General features: G+C 63.4%; 3 protein-coding genes across 5 annotated transcripts in view; 1 reads left to right on the forward strand and 2 right to left on the reverse strand.

Moving 5' to 3' along the window:
- Nucleotides 1-5,390: 5,390 nt before the first annotated feature.
- On the reverse strand, nucleotides 5,391-6,809 carry LOC141370848 (uncharacterized). The gene is made up of 2 exons (XM_073882607.1): nucleotides 6,184-6,809; nucleotides 5,391-5,804 (listed from the first exon to the last, which is right to left on the reverse strand). The coding sequence occupies exons 1-2, from the start codon at nucleotides 6,807-6,809 to the stop codon at nucleotides 5,606-5,608; spliced, it is 825 nt and encodes a 274-aa protein (XP_073738708.1). The 3' UTR covers nucleotides 5,391-5,605.
- On the forward strand, nucleotides 6,447-12,060 carry SHISA8 (shisa family member 8). Its single transcript, XM_025881757.2, has 4 exons — nucleotides 6,447-7,366; nucleotides 9,794-9,924; nucleotides 10,750-10,896; nucleotides 11,365-12,060. Exons 1-4 carry the CDS (start codon nucleotides 6,843-6,845, stop codon nucleotides 11,757-11,759), a joined length of 1,197 nt encoding a protein of 398 aa, XP_025737542.1. The 5' UTR covers nucleotides 6,447-6,842; the 3' UTR covers nucleotides 11,760-12,060.
- Nucleotides 12,061-14,329: 2,269 nt separating this feature from the next.
- SREBF2 (sterol regulatory element binding transcription factor 2) overlaps nucleotides 14,330-16,124 on the reverse strand; it is a 65,838-nt gene continuing 64,043 nt past the window's right edge. For all 3 annotated transcript variants that reach the window (XM_025881720.2, XM_025881721.2, XM_025881723.2), the window contains exon 19: nucleotides 14,330-16,071. In XM_025881720.2, the coding sequence (XP_025737505.1) occupies nucleotides 15,851-16,071 (221 nt within the window). In that variant the 3' untranslated portion in view covers nucleotides 14,330-15,850. The remainder of the gene's footprint in view (nucleotides 16,072-16,124) is intronic.

Below are 16,124 nucleotides of genomic sequence, written 5' to 3' on the forward strand. Positions count from 1 at the left end.
TTTGGTGAGTTTTCTCTTGTCTTTCAACACTTCGCCAACAAGGTTTTCAACACTTGTGAGGTTTTCCATTTGAGCATTTGGTTGTTTTTAGCTTTTACTATTGTAGCCGAGGCAGGAGCACCTCCTTGACATAAATCTTTGCCTGAGTTTTTTTATGGCCCCTGTTGGTTGAATTGATTTCCCGAAAGTCTGGACCGGTTCATGTCCACGAACAGGGATTAGATGTCCCATGTTGCAGATAGGAAAAAAGAGGCCCAGGAGGTGAAAGGATCTGGCCCAAGCCACACTATGCCTGCTGTGGTGGAGCTGGGCTAGACAGAGGCTCCTGCCCCTGTCCAGAAGGTCATTGGCCCACGTGCCCTCCTTGGGGGCGACTGACTCCAGGGATCGATTCCAGGCTTTACTCCTTGTTTTCATCACTCCTCAAAGATTCCTCTCCCCAACTGGTCTCTTTTTGCTGTAAAGGGGACCCAGGATAGACTTTGGAAGAAATGCTGGTTGGGGTGGGAACCTAGGCAAGCAGCTTCCCCTCCCCCCAGCCCGTGTTTCTGGCCAGTTTTTCCTGAAGGAGGGTCTGGTTTCCCTGAGGTCCCCAGGGCCTGGGCAGGTGGAGGAGGAGCTGGCTCAAGTCTCAGTTCCTCCTGGGGCTTCCTGCAGGCACCTTTCACTTCCTGCCCAGCAGCCCTGGGCTCTGGGCTCAGGGTGGGGGTGGGGAGGCCCAGCTGGGGAGGCCAGGGAGGAAAGACCTGACCCCTTGCCTCCCGCTGTCTCAGCGAGGATGGTCTCACACAGCCCTTCCCTTTAGAAGCTGGTGGCATCTCTCTGAGCCTGCCACCTCATCTTCAAAATGGAGCGCAAGGGCCAGGCAGCTTTCGGGGATTAAAGAGGTCATGTGGCAAGTGGTGGGGTCTTCACCCTGGAGTGCCTCCACCTTCTTTCCCCGGGAAGCAGACATATCTTGCCCAGAGTCACCAACCTGCGGAAATTCCTCTGGAAAGTGTTTCCCAGAGCTGGTCTGAGGCTCCAGTCTCAGCCGTTTGTTTACTGCCCCATTGATCACACCAGATCAGAACATGCCTGCTCTGGGCCAGGGCCATTCCGGGCAATGCTTGGAGGTCAGCCTCAGGCCCTGCCATTAGGTCCTGGTCCAGTGGGAGAGATGGAGCGGGGCGCAATGACAGGACAGGGCGATCCCTGCCAGCGAGTTGGCTGATCCAGCATCTACGGACTGCTTTGGACAGTAGGAATTATGCCCTGAGTCTTGCCCAGTTTTCCTGCAGGAATGGAGCAGAGAACAGGCATTCCTGGCCCAGGGGACTGTGTGCAAAGGTGCAGAGGAGAGGGCGCAAAAGGGTCAAGAAGCAGGGCGTGGGGGGGGGAGGGGGGAGTGGAGAGGTGGGTTGCCCTGGCCTCAGAGTGCCCGGTGGGGCTGTGTCACAACCTTTCCTGTGTTCCTGCCTGCCCCTCGACACATGGGGGGGGGCAACCGTCCTCAGGGAACCCCGAGCGCTTCCCCAGCCCCACCATTTAGTGTCTCACCAGACCCCTCTGGCACTCCTCTGGGCACAGGGTGGGAGCTCACTCCCATTTGTTCTTTTTTGCGTGGCTCAGGCCACATTCTTCTTCACCGGGGACTGAAGGCTGCCCTCTCTCCACTCTGTGCCTGCTCGCCCGCTGCCTGGTCCGGACCCGAGGGTGGAGGTGGTGGGGGGGGGAGGGGGGAGGAACGACTGCCCAGGGTCCCGCGGAGGGAGGGTCGGGGAGGAGCGGGGAAGACACAGATGTCCCAGTTCCCGGCTCACCCTCTTTCCCGGCACTCGGGGGGGGGAAGCTGCCCAGGCAACGCTACAGTGGTCCCGGGACCCAGAGGGCCTCCGAACATCTCCTCCCTCCCCCGAGCTGCAGAGACTCTGTGATGCAGAAGATGACTCCGGGGCAGGCGAAAGTCTATCTCCGCAGCGTCTGCGGTCAGCCCTGCAGGTGGCACCGAGACCTGCCTCCGCCGAGCGCGGGGAGCGGGGACGGCAGCCCGGAGCGGGCGGGGACAGGGCGAGAGGCGCGGCTGGGGGCGGGGTCGGGGGCGAGGCGGGGCTGAAGGACCCCAAGCCTCCAGGGAGTAGGAAAGGGGCGGGGCCAGGGCCAGCAAAAGGAGTGGGTTCAAGGCCGAGTGGCGAGGAGAAAGGGCGGCACCTGGTGAGCGGCGGGACCACGACCACCAGGACCTTCTCCAAACCCTGGACCTCCACGCTCACGCGGGGTCCCCGTCCTCACGAGCATCCCGTGCCAGAAGAGGCCTGGATGCAGGGCGTGGCCTCGGCTTTGGAGCGACGTGCCTGTGTCGAGGGGGCGCAAAGACGCCTCCGCCCGGGCTGTGGGCTCGGAGCTGACCTCAGAATTGTGTCCAGAAACCGGCAGGCCGGCGGGACAGGGAGGGCCTGTTCCGGGTGGGTGGACGCGCTGTGTGGCCTCCGCTGAGCTCTGTCATCTCTGAATCTATTCCCGTCGTAGGGAGTTAGTGGCCAGCTCCAGATCTGCATATTCACTAGGGCCTCTGGAGGGTCCTGAAGGGGGAGACTACGGGGGCGGGGGTGTTAATCTGGGAATTCCAGCTGTGATGTCTGCAGCGCGACTCTCTAAGGCAGCGGAGGGGAGCGCCGGGAAGAGGGTGCCGGAGGAATTGGGACTGGAGGCTAAGCCCCCCGCTCCCAGCACCACCCCCACCCTTGCTGCTCCCTCGCGACCTCAGCCTGGGCGCCCCCTCCCTCCTACAGGCAGCTGGAGCCTGAGTCACAAGCTGCCTCTCAGAGAGACAAAGGAGCTGCGGGCCCTCCCCTCCCGACCCGCTCCCCGTACTGGTTATAGGCATCTGTGCTAGCAGGAAGTCCATCGTTCTCTAGAATCTCTGCTTTTTGGGTAACCCTCCATCATGGAAGAAATGGAAGCAAAATGGGCTTGGGAATGTGACTGTTGAGGCTTACGGATGGCACCCATGATGGCAATCACCCATCTAGTGCCGCGGTGGTGGGAGCTCCCACCAGACAGCATGTACCTGTGTGTCTCTCCATGGCGGGGGGGGGGGCATTGGCTTCTCCCTGCAGCCCTGCCAAAGAGGTGCTAGCTGAAAGAAAACAGGCCTAGGAGGGTCGACTGTCCTATTAGAGCAGGAGTTCCGATCCACTTTAATCTGGCTCCAAAATGAAGTATAAGTAGGAGCTGTCTGTGGGAGGGGCTGGAAAGGCATTCCGGGAGCAGAGAACAGCCTGTGGAAGGCCAGAGGCTCCTGAAGGAGTCAGGGCGTACCAGGCATTGTCAGGCATGAAGGGTGTTATCAGGGTGTAGGGACACTTCCCTGGGCTCTGGGCCAGGGTCCTCCAGCTGCGCTCTCGCTTTGTATGAAACCTGCCAGAAGCAGGTTTGGGACTCACAGTGCAGGTTCCAAGCCAGACCCTGGTCCTTCCTGGCTGTGTGCCAGTTACAGAAAGTCATTTCTGCTCTCTGGGTCTTGGGTTTGTCTCTAGGAAATCCCAAATTCCCGGGCCCAGAGCTGGGCAGACTGGTCACTGACCCCCACTATAAAATGGGGACACTGAGGCCCATCCCGGCCTTTCCCTAATGTCCATGACCTCTCGGGACCCTGAACCTTGCACAGCCAGAGCTGGGCACCAGGTGAGGCCTCAACAGCGAAGGAAGAACATGTGTGCACAGGTGCATTCACACCGACACACACATGCACGCGCATGTCCGTGGTGGAAGGAAGGCCCTCATAACCAGGCTGGCCCCAGACATGCACTCTCGCTCACATTCGGGAGCAAACGTAGGCACCCTCACACTCAAGCTGCCTGCACTCAGAGATGGGGGCGGGGCAGGTGCCCTTCAGGCACAGAGACACGGATCCTCTGCCCGCCCCGTGGGGCTCACTGCAGATGCCAGGGGTTATTTTAAGCCTGGATCAATGGGCGATTTTTGGTGACACAGGCTTGGGGGGGGCGCAGGCAGAGGAGACAAGAGGCGGGTGCTCTGGTACCTTGCTGTGGAGAAAGACCCCAGGGCCCAGGGAGGGCAGCCTGGGCAAAGGGGTCACTCTTCAGCTGGGCTGCTCCATTTCTAGATCCCCTTGCCTAGCAAACGGTCAGGGACCTGAAGGGCAGTGCCAGCTGAGTGAATGGCCAGATCCCAGGGCTCAGTCAGCCAGCCGTGGTCTGTCTCTCTGCATGTGATCCCCTCCCCCTGCCGCCCCCAGGCTGTGTGTTAACATTGAGAGAGCATAAGTGCACGGCATAAGCCCAGTAGATGTGGGCCTCTATGGTTGCTGGCTGAGAACTGAGTCAGACTGAGATAGAGAGGAAGCCACGGATGTGGGGAGGAGCTGAAGGCTGGACATCAGTGGGGGGGGGCAGGGGACTGGAATTCAGGACCCAGCTCCTTCACTGGACAAATGGAGATTATATACACACACACACACACACACACACACACACACACACACACACCTGATGGCAGCAACATGGGGTGGAATCTCAGCGGAGCACCCAGTGATGCCAGGACAGTGGGGTAAGAGAGGGGCCCGGGGAAGGGACATAACCCAGGAAGGAGCACTGGGAGCTCTGGGCCCAGTAGGGTCACCCTACCTGGGAAGAGGCCACAGTCTCAGGGGAACAGAGACAAGCCTCTTTAAACCTAATGCCCAGCCATTGGGTGAGAAAGGGGAAAGAAGCAGTCCCCCTCAGAGCCCTGGTAACCTAGAGGGCAAGGGGGGGGCGCTGATACAAATCGGACAGTTTGTGCCATGGAGTCCCTTTTTAGGACTCCCCCCCCCCCCCCCCCGCCCCCGCCGGGGAAGCAGGAATGGCTGCACCAGAAAATACAGCGACTAAGTTCTAAACAGAGTAACAAAGAGAAAGTTTGACAGTGAAAAGTAAACTAAAAACACAGTATGTAAAGTGGGGCATATTTTAGCCTCAGTTGTCGCTGGTGACGGGATGAAGGCAATTTCGTTTCATTGCTTTGCTCATCTATTTTGTCTCTAAAATTGTGATAGTCTTCTAATGGAGTAGGGTCTTCTGAGCTGGATCAGAAGAGTGTTGTGGGTGAAGGAGGAGGGAGCTGGCTATCTCTGGACTGGGCACAAGGAAGGACCCCAAGGGGGGAGGGCCTCTCAGCACTAATACCTGAAATTAGCCTGTCAGCCCCTCATCTCGGCAACACACGGACTTGATCCTCCTTTAAATGTAAATCCTTCTTCTTCCTCCCTCCACTTCCTCCATTTTTATAAGCTGATCCCAGTCGCCGAGTGAAGACACGATGCAAAGGGAAGCAGGGAGAGCCCTAGGAGCCCAAATCCGACAAAAACTAGAGGCGAAAGTCACATCATTCATTCATTCATTCATTCATTCAGCAGATCCGACGCTGTGTGGGAACACTGGGGCGAAGTGGACACCCAGCCCTTGCTCTCTGGTGCTCCCGTCTGGACAGTGGGAGGCACCCTGTTGACCCCTGCCTCCTGGAAGGGGTGCATTATGAATCTGCCCACCACCCCCCTCCCCGAAGAGTTTTTGATGTTAAGACGAGAAACTGAGGCAGAGAGAAGCAAGGCGCCACGGCTCGGTCACATTTTCCAGTTAAACCGCTTCGGAAACACCATGGGACGGCTCCGTGCGGGGTCCAAGTGCAAACGGCCTTCCGCCTCCTTCTCCCGGGGCAGGCAGAGCCCCCGAGAGTCCTTCGGGGGGCGGGGCGGAGGGTCCGCCGATGCCCCCGCCCCCTCATCGGCGTCCGGGTCCGGCCCAATCTCCTCCCCGTCACACCTGGGGGAGCGAAGAGATCCGGGGAGGCCGCGGACCAGGCCATGCCCATGGCCATAGAAGTGGGGCCACCCCAGGGCCCCAGTTCGGGTTCTGGGACCAGGGCGCGCGCCCCGGGGCTAACGCTGCGCTCCAGGCTGCGCGGAGAGAACCAAACCTTGGCCCTCTGCGGCGGCCTTGCTCCGGGTTTCCTTCCCATTTGAGAGGCGGGAAAACCGAGGCGCACAGCGGGGAAGGGGCCTGCCACCTGTCACACTTCTGTCTCGGTCGGAACTGACGGAGAGGATGGGAAGGAGGAAGAAGGGGGTGAGGGCGGCAACGACCCTCCCGGGACCTCTCTGTCCCCTAAGGCCCCGCACCCGTAAAACAGAGGCGCACTCACGCGGGCCTGTGTCCGAAGTAACAGTCCTGAGAGCCATAAACTGAAGGCCCTGGAGCTCCCAGTTCCGAGGAATGTTTCACGGAGGCCTTCGGGGAGGGTCCCCGGTGGGGCGCCGCGGCCGGCCGTGCGGGCCCTGCCGCGCCCCCTCCCTCCCCTCGCGGCGGCCGCGCTCCTCCCCCGGCTCTGCCTCCCGCCCGCCCGCCCTCCTTCCCTCGCTCCCTCCCTCCCCCGCCCGCCCGAGCCCGCGCGGAGCCCGCGCCGCAGCCAGAGCGCGGGCAGCGCCGAGCGGGCGGCGGGAAGGCAGCGGTGTCGGGCGGCCCGCCGCCCCCGCTAGGCCCGGGCCACGCACACCCGCTAGGCCCGGGGAGAGGCCGGGGACGGGGCGCGGGCGAGGACTCGCCGCCCGGCCCCGGGGGGCGTCCCAGAGCGAGGACTGCCGGGCTCGGGTCCAAAGTGAGTGCCGGCGGAGGACGCGCCCACCGGAGGTGCGGCCCCGCGAGCTCCGGGCCGTGGCCACCCGGCTCTGGGGTCCCAGGAGGAAGGTGACGGCCGAGGAGCGCGGCCCCTGAGGGCGCGGAGGAGCCGGCCCGGAGGCCGGGCGGCAGGGAGCCGCGGCGCGCCGCCATGCGCGGGGCGCTGTAGCCGAAGGCGCGGGCCCGATGGAGCGGGCCGGGGCGCGGGGGCTGCGCGGCGGCGGCGGCCCGCCGGGGCTCCGGCTCGCGCTCGGGCTGGCGCTGCTGCTGGCGCGGCCGCCGTCGGGCCGCGCGGGGGCCCCCGAGGCGCAGGAGCCCGCGGAGCCCGGCACGGCAGCCCCGGCCGGGGGCGACCGCTGCCGCGGCTACTACGACGTGATGGGCCAGTGGGACCCGCCCTTCAACTGCAGCTCGGGCGCCTACAGCTTCTGCTGCGGCACGTGCGGCTACCGCTTCTGCTGCCACGACGGGCCGCGGCGCCTCGACCAGAGCCGCTGCTCCAACTACGACACGCCGGCCTGGGTGCAGACCGGCCGGCCCCCCGCGCGTGCCCGCGACGCCGCCGCGCCCCGGGACCCGGGCCGCGAGCGCAGCCACACGGCCGTCTACGCGGTGTGCGGCGTCGCTGCGCTGCTCGTGCTGGCCGGCATCGGGGCGCGCCTGGGCCTGGAGAGGGCGCACAGCCCGCGCGCGCGGCGCACCGTGACCAGGTGAGCGCGCGCCAGCCGGGGCCCCGGGGCCGGGATCCCCGCCCGCCCCGCCTGGACGGTCCTTCCCGACCGGTGGGTGCCCCCTCGCCATCCTTCATCCTTCTCGCCCGTCTGGAAACTCTGGCCCTCTCAGCAGCCCCCTCCTCCTGGTTTTTCCTTCCTGTTTCTGTCTCCAGGTCTGTGACGCCCCCCACCCCCACTTCATGGAGGGAGACAGCTGATACCGTCTCCCCTTGACCTTCCGGAGGGAGCTGGGTGCTGAGCCCTCCGCCCCTGCGGCTCCCTCCTCCTCCTCCTCCTCCTCCTCCTCCTCCTCCCCCTCCCCTTCCACTTGCCTTCCACCCCACCCCCATAGCTGTGACTCAGGCCTGACCTTCTTTCCCTGGGGAGAAGGCCTCCTCCCACCCGCTCCACTCAATACACAACCCACCCCATCCCAGACAGCGGTCAGGGTCTCTCCCTGTGTAGGAAGGCGCTGGAAATGTGGGGGACACAGATTCATTGTTGCTGAGGCCAGGACAGGGGCTAGCTGAGTCTGAGCTTTGTGTGAAGTGGGGTCTACAAGTGGGGTCTTAGCTCGAATGGGGACTCTGGGATTCTGTGTCCTCACCCTGGAACTCTACGCCCACCCCCACACTCACACGCTGACATGTCCCCAGCCACCCCATGTACTGGGGCCTGTGCCCTCCTCACCCAGGTCTGGGCTCCCTTGGGTGTGCGACAGGCTGGTATTTAGAGACGCCCCCATGCCTGGGTAGGCCAGGTATGGAGGCTTCCCGCCTCCTAGACTTCAGGGGCAGGGGATGAGGGCTTCCCGGGCACTCCGTGGCACCCCTGTCTCCCGGACAGCTGCAGGGCAGAGGCCAAGAGGGAGGCTCCAGCCTGGGAGTGGGACCCTGGGCTCAGCCGCTGTGCTGCCTTGGTGATGTGGAGGCTCTCATCCTGGGTCCTGCATGCCGTGGGGGCAGATCCTGAGTTTGGAGTCCCTCGGGCTGGGCAAGGAGGAGAAGTCAGGGCATGTCCTTGACCAGAGTGGAGTCGCTGGAGCTGAGGGCCGTGAAGGTGTCTACACCTCTAGGCTGGGCCACCTAGCTGACACGTTCCCCTAGAGCCCACTTCACCCACAGGGGGCGGGGAAGGAGGCCTGGTGATGCATCAGGACGAGCTGGCCCACCCGTGATGTGCCGTGTGGCCTAGGCCTGTCCCTTCCTCTGTCTGGGCTTCAGCTCCCATGTGCCCTTTATTTTCTCCTCTGGGGAGATCTGGAGCCCAACTTAAGCTCATGTGCGGGTGTGTGCTGAACCCCTGCCCCCGCTCCCCCGGAATCTCACCCTTAATTCCACTGTGTTGAGGTTGATGGTCAGCTCCCCTCCAAGCTCAGAGGGCTTGGAGGGGAGCTGGAGTCTGTCCCTGGAGAAAGTTGATGCAGAGGCCCAGAGGCATGAAAATCACTGAGGTGTTTGGGAGAAGTGGCAGATGGGTGCTGGCGCAGAGCTGGGACCACCGGGGCGGGCGGCGGAGGAGCGCGCAGGGCATGAAGATCAGCTCAGGCAGGCATTCACGCACGTCCTGCCACACTGCAGCCAAACAGCACCTACCCCAGAGGGCTCACCTCCAGGGCGCGTCTTGGTGCTTCAGCCATTTGAGGCCCCAGCCCCAGAAGGAGGGAGGGTCAGACTGCACCAGAAGAAAATCATGGATTCTGAGCACCAAAGGCAGCTGGGCTGGAGGCTGGGTCTGGCTGTCTGCAGGGAAAGCGCAGTCAGAAGCTGTCACACCTGGGTAGGGCTGGGTGTCCTGGTAGCAGGGAGGTGGCTGCCCAAGGTCACATAGTCTTGGATGAAGGGGCTGCCCCTGTGGGATCTCCTGGCTCCTCCCTCCCCTTATCTGTCTGTCCTCCCCTCCATGCCTGTGTGGCAGCTTTGTCCCAGGACCCAGCAGAAGCCCCTGCTGCGGGAAGGGAGTTACATTGGCAGGTAAAGAAGGCTTCCTGGAAGAGGAGGGATACTGGTGGGGTTTGAAGAGTGAGTAGGAGTTTTGTGGAAGGAGATGGAGGAAAATTGTCGGCGCGGGGAACAGCACAAGCCCCGTCCAGGGGCCTGAGACACTTGCAGAGCTTTCACTGGGAGAGGAGGTTCGACTCGGATGGGTCTTGGAGAATGGACTCTGGGAGCGGGGGAGTCTTTGAAAAACAAGGTAGTCCTGACCACACGTGACCCCATTAGAGTTTCCTGACCTGCTCTGGAAGTGGCCAGGTTGGGGAAACCAGATGTGGAAACTAGATGTGTAAGATCAACCGCAGGGCAGAGGCCCAGAGAGGTCGAAAGGGTGACAGAGTGGTGGCTGCTGGCCTTAGATAGGCCAGGGCCTGGCCAGTGGGGAAGCAGGCGGTCGGGAGGGCTGCTTCTCATGCTTCTTTCCCCACAGGACACTCACAGAACTTCTGAAGCAGCCGGACCCCCAGGAGCCACTGCCCCCACCCCTGGGCCCACCTCTGGGTAGCTGTGTCCAGGTGCAGATGGGTGATGGCCTCCCCCGGGGCTCCCCCAACAGCACAGGTGTGTAAGCTGGGGGACCGGCAGAGGTCGATCTACAGCACAGGGACTCCCTTGTCTGATGTGGGCCTGGGAGCAGGGGAAGGTGTGTGCTGAGGGAGGCAGGGGCTCTTAGCTGACTGTCTCGCAATTGGAATGAGCTGCCGGCCTCTTGCAGGTGTGCGAGTGGGGGCTGGGCAAGCCGGTCAGCTCCTCTGGTGAAGGGAGCCCTGCTGAGGTGTCCTGCAACTTCCAGTCACAGGGACTCCGTGAGGAAGGTTCCAGATTCAGGGTTCCCTGGCTCAGGCTGTGGTTCTAGGGCTTGACTCCGTGCTGGGGTGTGTGTGTGTGGCCGGGGCGGGGGGGGGGGTTCTGCCTGGCACCAGCCTGTGGACCCCTCTGGGCCTTTTTCTCCAGGCTGGAGCCTCCCTCTTGGCCTCTTGCTGGTGAGGCAGGCTTCACAGCAAGCCCCCTCCCCTCCCCTCTGTGGGTTCTAACGGCCTCAAACGTTAGCTCCGTCTCCTGAGAAGCAGGTCCTGGGACTCAGTGCCTGGCCCAAGCTGGACATGCTGGGGAGTCATCCATTGGGCTAGCACCCACTCAGGGCAGCCTGCTGTCATTCATGTTACTCGGAGCCAGACCCCTTGCTCTAGGCCCGGAGATTCTGTCAAGTTAGGTTCCTCTCTCAGTCTCCCTCAAGTAGCCCCCTCCCCGCCCCCCCCACACACCCCCCGCCCCACGAGCTCTCGCTCAACTGCAGTTGGGTGAAGACAGTGAAGAGTGCTCGTGCAGGTGGAGAGTGTCCTCCCGTCAGCAGGCCGGGTCTCCCCTTCCCTTTCCCCGCTCCAGACAAGAAGCGCCCCAACAACGTGCCCCTGGGGTCAGCAACACCGGGACCCCTGCGTGGCCCCAGGCTGCAGGGCAGTGGCAGCATGACGCTGCAGCCCGACTACGCCAAGTACGCCACCCTCAAGGCAGCCGCGCTCAAGGGCGCAGGTGAGTGGCCGGAGAGCCCTGTGCGGGGAGCGCCGGGCGCTGCACCCCGGGTATCCAAGCTCCGAGATCACAAGGCTCAGGGTCCCCGTTCCAGTTCCACAGTTCCCAGCCTTGCGGGTCCGCGCTCCAGCCAGCTTCTGTATCGCGCCTACGCAGCCAATCGGCTCCCGCGCCTCGGCCTCCCGTCCCCTCACCGGGCCACCCGGCTGGTCCCCCACCGCGGCAGCCAGAGCCCCGGGCGTGGAGACCCGCGTCTCCCGCGGCGGGTCCCCGGCCCGCCCCGCCCCCGAGCCGCTGAGGCCCCGCCCCCGAGGCCTGACCCCCCCCTCCCCCCCGCCCCGTTCCGCCCAAAGAAGCTGAGGCCCCGCCCCTGCGGCCTGGCCTCTCCCTACCCCATCCCGCGAGTCGCTGGGGCCCCGCCCCCGGGGCCTGACCTTTCTCCCTGGCTCGCCCCCACTGTCCCCGCAGAAGCCACCGCACAGGACTTCTACCAGCGTTTTCCCGCCACCGAACCTGCCCCGCGGACCCTCCCGGCGCGGGCTGCGCGGCCCCGCGAGGACTTGCCCGCGCTGCTCGACGCCTGCCCCTGGGCCCCGCCGGGCTACGCGGCCCCCGTGGGCCTCGCTCCGTCCGGTCACTACAAGGCCTGGATCGCCGGCCGCCAGGCCCGGCCCGCCCCCCGCGGCCACCTGGCGACTCAGGCCTCCCCCGCACCCCGGCGGCCCGGCCACGCGCCCCGGCGCCAGTTCAGCGTGGAGAAGCTGCCCGAGGCCTTCAGCCCACAGCCCCCTGGCCTTTATGGCAGCGCGGGCCGCGGACCCCGGCACCTGAGCACCAATAGCAAAGCCGAGGTCACCGTGTGAAGACGCGGCCCGCTGGTTCTCCCGAGCCTTCGCGTCTCCTGGGGCCCTCGTCTGCCTGGGGGTGCGCCTTGGGCCGGTTCCAGGGGAGGAGGGGCGCCGGCCATGGAAGGCCAGCCCTTCCTTATGCCTGCCCAAAGTGGACTGGGGCCTTGGAGCCTGCAGGGCTAAGAAGGGGCCCACTGGGGAAGGCCAGTGGTTCTGTTCTCGGGGCCCTAGGGCCCGGGTTCCTCATGTAAATAAAGCCTTTTCTGTGGCTCCCATCCCTGACAATAAAGGAGCCCCGGCTTGGCTGTGACAGGCACTGATGGTGGACGCATTGGTCATTGACTGGACAGACGGCGGTCCGGGCAGAGGCACAGCATGTGCAAGAGCAAAGGACTGCTCCGAGAGCTGCCGGCAAGTGTTCTGGGAGCCAGGGAGAAGTGGCTGGAGAGGGTAGTCAGGGTTGAATGCCAAGCTTAATGTCCGCGCCCGTGGGAGCCATGGGAGAGGGGCAGTTGCGCCCCAGCCATCTCGAGGCTCCAGAGCACAGGGGAGAGGGCTATCTGGGAGCCTGAGGCCCCCTGGAGGGTCCATGCCCCTTCCTGGAGGTGAGCCCCCACCCCCAGCCAGTCACTCACTCTACATCTTGAGTTGGTTGAGCCGGGCTGATCCTCATTGACATAACCTGGCCCTGAGCCGGCACCTGGCTTGCAGGCCACTTGGCCGGCTTGGTCCAGGGCCACCCCCCTAATGGGTGGGGGCAGTGGGCCAAGCGGACAGCTGGTGCTCGGAATGGGGGAGCCTCCTCCCAGTAGCTGCTCTGGGGGTAAAGCGAAGGGGGATGCTGGACATCGAGCCTTGGCAGTGCCCCTGCTGCGGGGAGCTCACACATGCTCGGCTGGGCCAGCTCTCCCCTTCCTGCCAGGCAGGCTCCGGGTACCTAGCCGTGTCTCAGGGCATTGCCAGCAGCCTGGGTGTATGAGTTTTGTTGTACCAGGGATGGTTGGGGAGGTTGAGGTCTGGGTTATGCCCCTCAGTGTGTGACATCAACAAAGCCGCCCAGTTGGGCCTCAGTTTCCCTCCTGTGTACCCTAGGCATCGTATACTGTTTTAATGACAATGGTCACCATCTGTTGCTGCTTTTATTTAGTCCTTACAAAAGCTCCATGGGTGTGTGCCTTTATAGATGAGGAAATTGAGGTTTTGAGACCTAAGTAACTTGCCAAGGTCACCCAGCTGATTAGTTTAGGACTCTTCTGTCTTCTGCAACTGTGAATCTGATGAATGGCAGGCAGGGCAGTCTGGGGACGAAGGAAGGTCTGAATGTGTGTCCTGGCAGGGGTGGGGTGGGGCAGTGCTGCTCCCCAGGAACAGGCAGTCTCAGATCTTCCTCCTGGCAGGGCTGCCCTGAGGCCCCCCAGCCCCCAGCTCTTCACCTGGAGGAGGGCCCACCTCAGTCTCCTGGCTTTTGAGGAATCCAAGGCCCAGAAGCCGCAGGACAGAACAGAGCCAAGAGTCCGTGGTCCTGCCTGCAGTGAGGACCCCTATGGCTGGTAGGGGAGACAGTCCTCAACTGGGGGTGGGGTGTCCCGGGCCTATCCTGCAGCTGTGTAGAGAGCCCGGGGAGGAGGGTGGGTGCTGAGTCATGGAGCCTGCAGAGACTCACAAGAGGATCAGGTTCCTGGGCACATCGGCCACAGCCACCCACCCGGGTGACACAGGCCCTGACAGGTGGGTGCAACCCCTGCTCATTTTCAGTCCCAAGGACCCTAGATCTCCATCCCAGGGGGGGCCAGGCTGAGGCTACGGGCAGGGCCACCACCGGAAATGCTGCAGCTGGGCCCCTCCTGGCTGCTCTGGCCCTCGGGACAGTGTGGCCTGCTGTGACTCACTTCTCAGCCAGGCCTGGTCACAGACCCTGCTCTCCCCGCCCCAGACTCATCCCCAGCTCACTTCAGACTGCTCCTCTTCCCGCCCACTGCTGCCTGTGGTCTTGCCCTCAGCCGCCACACAAGTTAAGGTACTTAACTCTAACCGGTACTTTGTTGTGTGTCGTATCATTGAAACCCGCCAACAGGTCTACGGGGACTTGGTCAAAGGTGGGGACTGTCAACCCTGTTGCGCACCCCTGTAAGTGGAGCGGAGGTGAGGCCCTGCCCCAGGTGGCCCAGCTGGGAAGTACGGGAGCTGGACTTGGATGTGACTGGCGGACCAGGAAGGGGAAACTAAGGGGCAGCCCACCCAGTGGGGGGAGATTTATCTTTGAGGGGTGAGCACACACACGGGCTTAGCACCCCAAATCCAAAACCCCCGCTGCTCTGCGCAGCCAGCTGTGTCCTGGATACAGGGACCTCGGCCTCCGGCAGCGCCTCGGGCTGCCCTTCTGTCCCAGGTTCTGTCCTGGCAGCGGCGTCGGAAGGGAGGGGACGGTGTGGGTCGGGGAGGAAGGTCCTTCCGACTGAAACCTTCCAGGGGCCTCTCAGCACAGAGGGGGGGGCTGTCCTCAGTCCCTGACCCCCCAGCAGCCAGGCCGCGCAGCCACCTAGTCATGACAGCGGTCACGCTACAGACCCTCACACGCCTCCTGCTGGGTGGTACCAGTCTGTGTTTATTGAGTAACTACATCCAGGACACAGTGAATGATTCCATATCAAGGAAGCCATAAGTGTAGCCCCTTTTCCATGAAAACCCACCCCCTCCCACCCCTAAAACAATAATGAGAAAAGGCACGGTATATACACATGACACAAGGGCTGGCTCATGGGGGGTGGGGTACGGCAGGGGCCACAAATGACAGTGGCTGTGGGGGGAGGGGCAGCAGAGACAGAAAAGGGGGTAAGGTCCAAGCCGAGCCATTCCAGCCTGCACCTGGCGTCGGGGGAGCCCCCACTGCGTGCACCCCCCAGTCTGTGCTGGGGCCCCTGCACAGGCGGGGAGAGAAGGCAGCCCCTCTCAGCCTCACAGCAGGCTCTGGGGTCTCAGGCAGTCCTTGGGTCCTGCTAGAAATGGCCTCAGGGGAGGCACCAACCCGGGGGGGGGGGGGGGGGGTCCAGAAAAGTGGGACTTTTCCTCCCAGGACCCCCGTCAAGGCGGGGGGGCCTTATTCCCAGTGTCCACCCCAAAAAGGGACGGGGAGGGATTGGGGGTTGGTCCCTGCCACCCTGGCTTATTTTCAGGTCCAGAATTAGGGATAAAAATAGACTGGAGATGGAGTTGGAGGAAGGAGTTGGGGTGGGAGGGAACTGAGAACCCACACTGAAGGCCCCTGGTCCTCAGTCCCGCTGGGTGGCTTCGCGTCTCCCAGCCCCTGGGCCTACCCTGAGCTTGGGCTGACGCCCCAGGGGGCGGGGGCGGGGGAAGGAACAGGACAATTCAATAAGATACCATTTATTTTTTAAAAAATTAAAAAATAATGCCGACATTATTTCACCCAACCCCAGGCCTGCCCCCTGCCTCCCACTTGCCTCCCCAAGGCTGGGCCCCCCGCCTTCCCTGGCCGTCCTGTGTGATAAAGAGAAAACAAGGAACTGGCTTTGTCAGGCACAGGGGAGGGCACAGACCCAAGGACAGAAATGAAGACGCCACAGCAGCCCAGCCCCGCATCACGGCAAACCCAAGCACACGGGTATAAAAACATCTGTATAAAAAGGGGGAAAGGGGCAAGCTGGGCACAGTGCCAAGGGTGAGGCGCTCTGGTGCCCAGAGACCTACGTCCCCCACGGGGAAAGCCTGATAAAAAAACCAGGAAGCAGGAAAGGGGGGGTGTTTGGGGAGAGAATTGCTGGGGAGGGTTGAGGGCTGGAGGCAGGGGCCAAGCAGGTTGGGAGCCACCCGCTGCTCTCAAGTCAGGGAGCTCCTCAATGCCTGCCCTGCCCTGGCTTTCCTCTGCCAGCCCCGTGGGCCCCGGGGCCCCGGGCAGCTCTCCACAGCAGCTCTGGGGGGCTCGGCCCAGGGGCCTGCCAGGCTGAGGTGGTCGACCAGCCTCGGCAGGCAACAGCTCAGGAGACAAGGCTCATCCCACAACTCCCAGAGGGAGCAGGGCGAGAGACCAAGAGACAGAGGGAGGAGGGCGAAGGAGGCAGCGGGCTGAGGTGGGCAGAGCCCAGGGGTCAGGAGGCGGCGATGGCCGTGCCGCCCCCCAACTTGACAATCATCTGCTGGCAGTCGTTGCATGAGCGCCGGTCACCCGCCTTCTCCAGGGTGCGGGCCGCCTCAGCCAGCAGCACCGCCCGCTGACCCGGGGAGGAGAGGAAGGACAGCGGAAGGTGGCGGCAGGCCAGCAGGATGGCGGTGGCCCGCTCTCGCTGGCCGGGCCAGGCGTCCACCTCTCCTGCGGGAAGGGCGAGATACGTGGGGGGACCAGTCACCGGGAGGCCTCCAGGA

Source organism: Callorhinus ursinus, unplaced genomic scaffold (genome assembly GCF_003265705.2).
Source record: "Callorhinus ursinus isolate GAN/ISIS: 27379988/994484 unplaced genomic scaffold, GSC_fseal_2.0 scaffold48, whole genome shotgun sequence".
Taxonomy (NCBI): domain Eukaryota; kingdom Metazoa; phylum Chordata; class Mammalia; order Carnivora; family Otariidae; genus Callorhinus; species Callorhinus ursinus.

Bases quoted from the DNA above. Each gene is read 5' to 3' on its own strand.
- SHISA8 (XM_025881757.2), top strand. From the start codon at position 6,843: ATGGAGCGGGCCGGGGCGCGGGGGCTGCGCGGCGGCGGCGGCCCGCCG. The intron at 7,367-9,793 runs GTGAGCGCGCGC...CTTTCCCCACAG, and splicing joins GCGCGGCGCACCGTGACCAG to GACACTCACAGAACTTCTGA. The intron at 9,925-10,749 runs GTGTGTAAGCTG...TCCCCGCTCCAG, and splicing joins GGGCTCCCCCAACAGCACAG to ACAAGAAGCGCCCCAACAAC.
- LOC141370848 (XM_073882607.1), bottom strand. From the start codon at position 6,809: ATGGCGGCGCGCCGCGGCTCCCTGCCGCCCGGCCTCCGGGCCGGCTCC. The intron at 5,805-6,183 runs GTGAGTGCGCCT...TCGCTCCCCCAG, and splicing joins TACTTCGGACACAGGCCCGC to GTGTGACGGGGAGGAGATTG.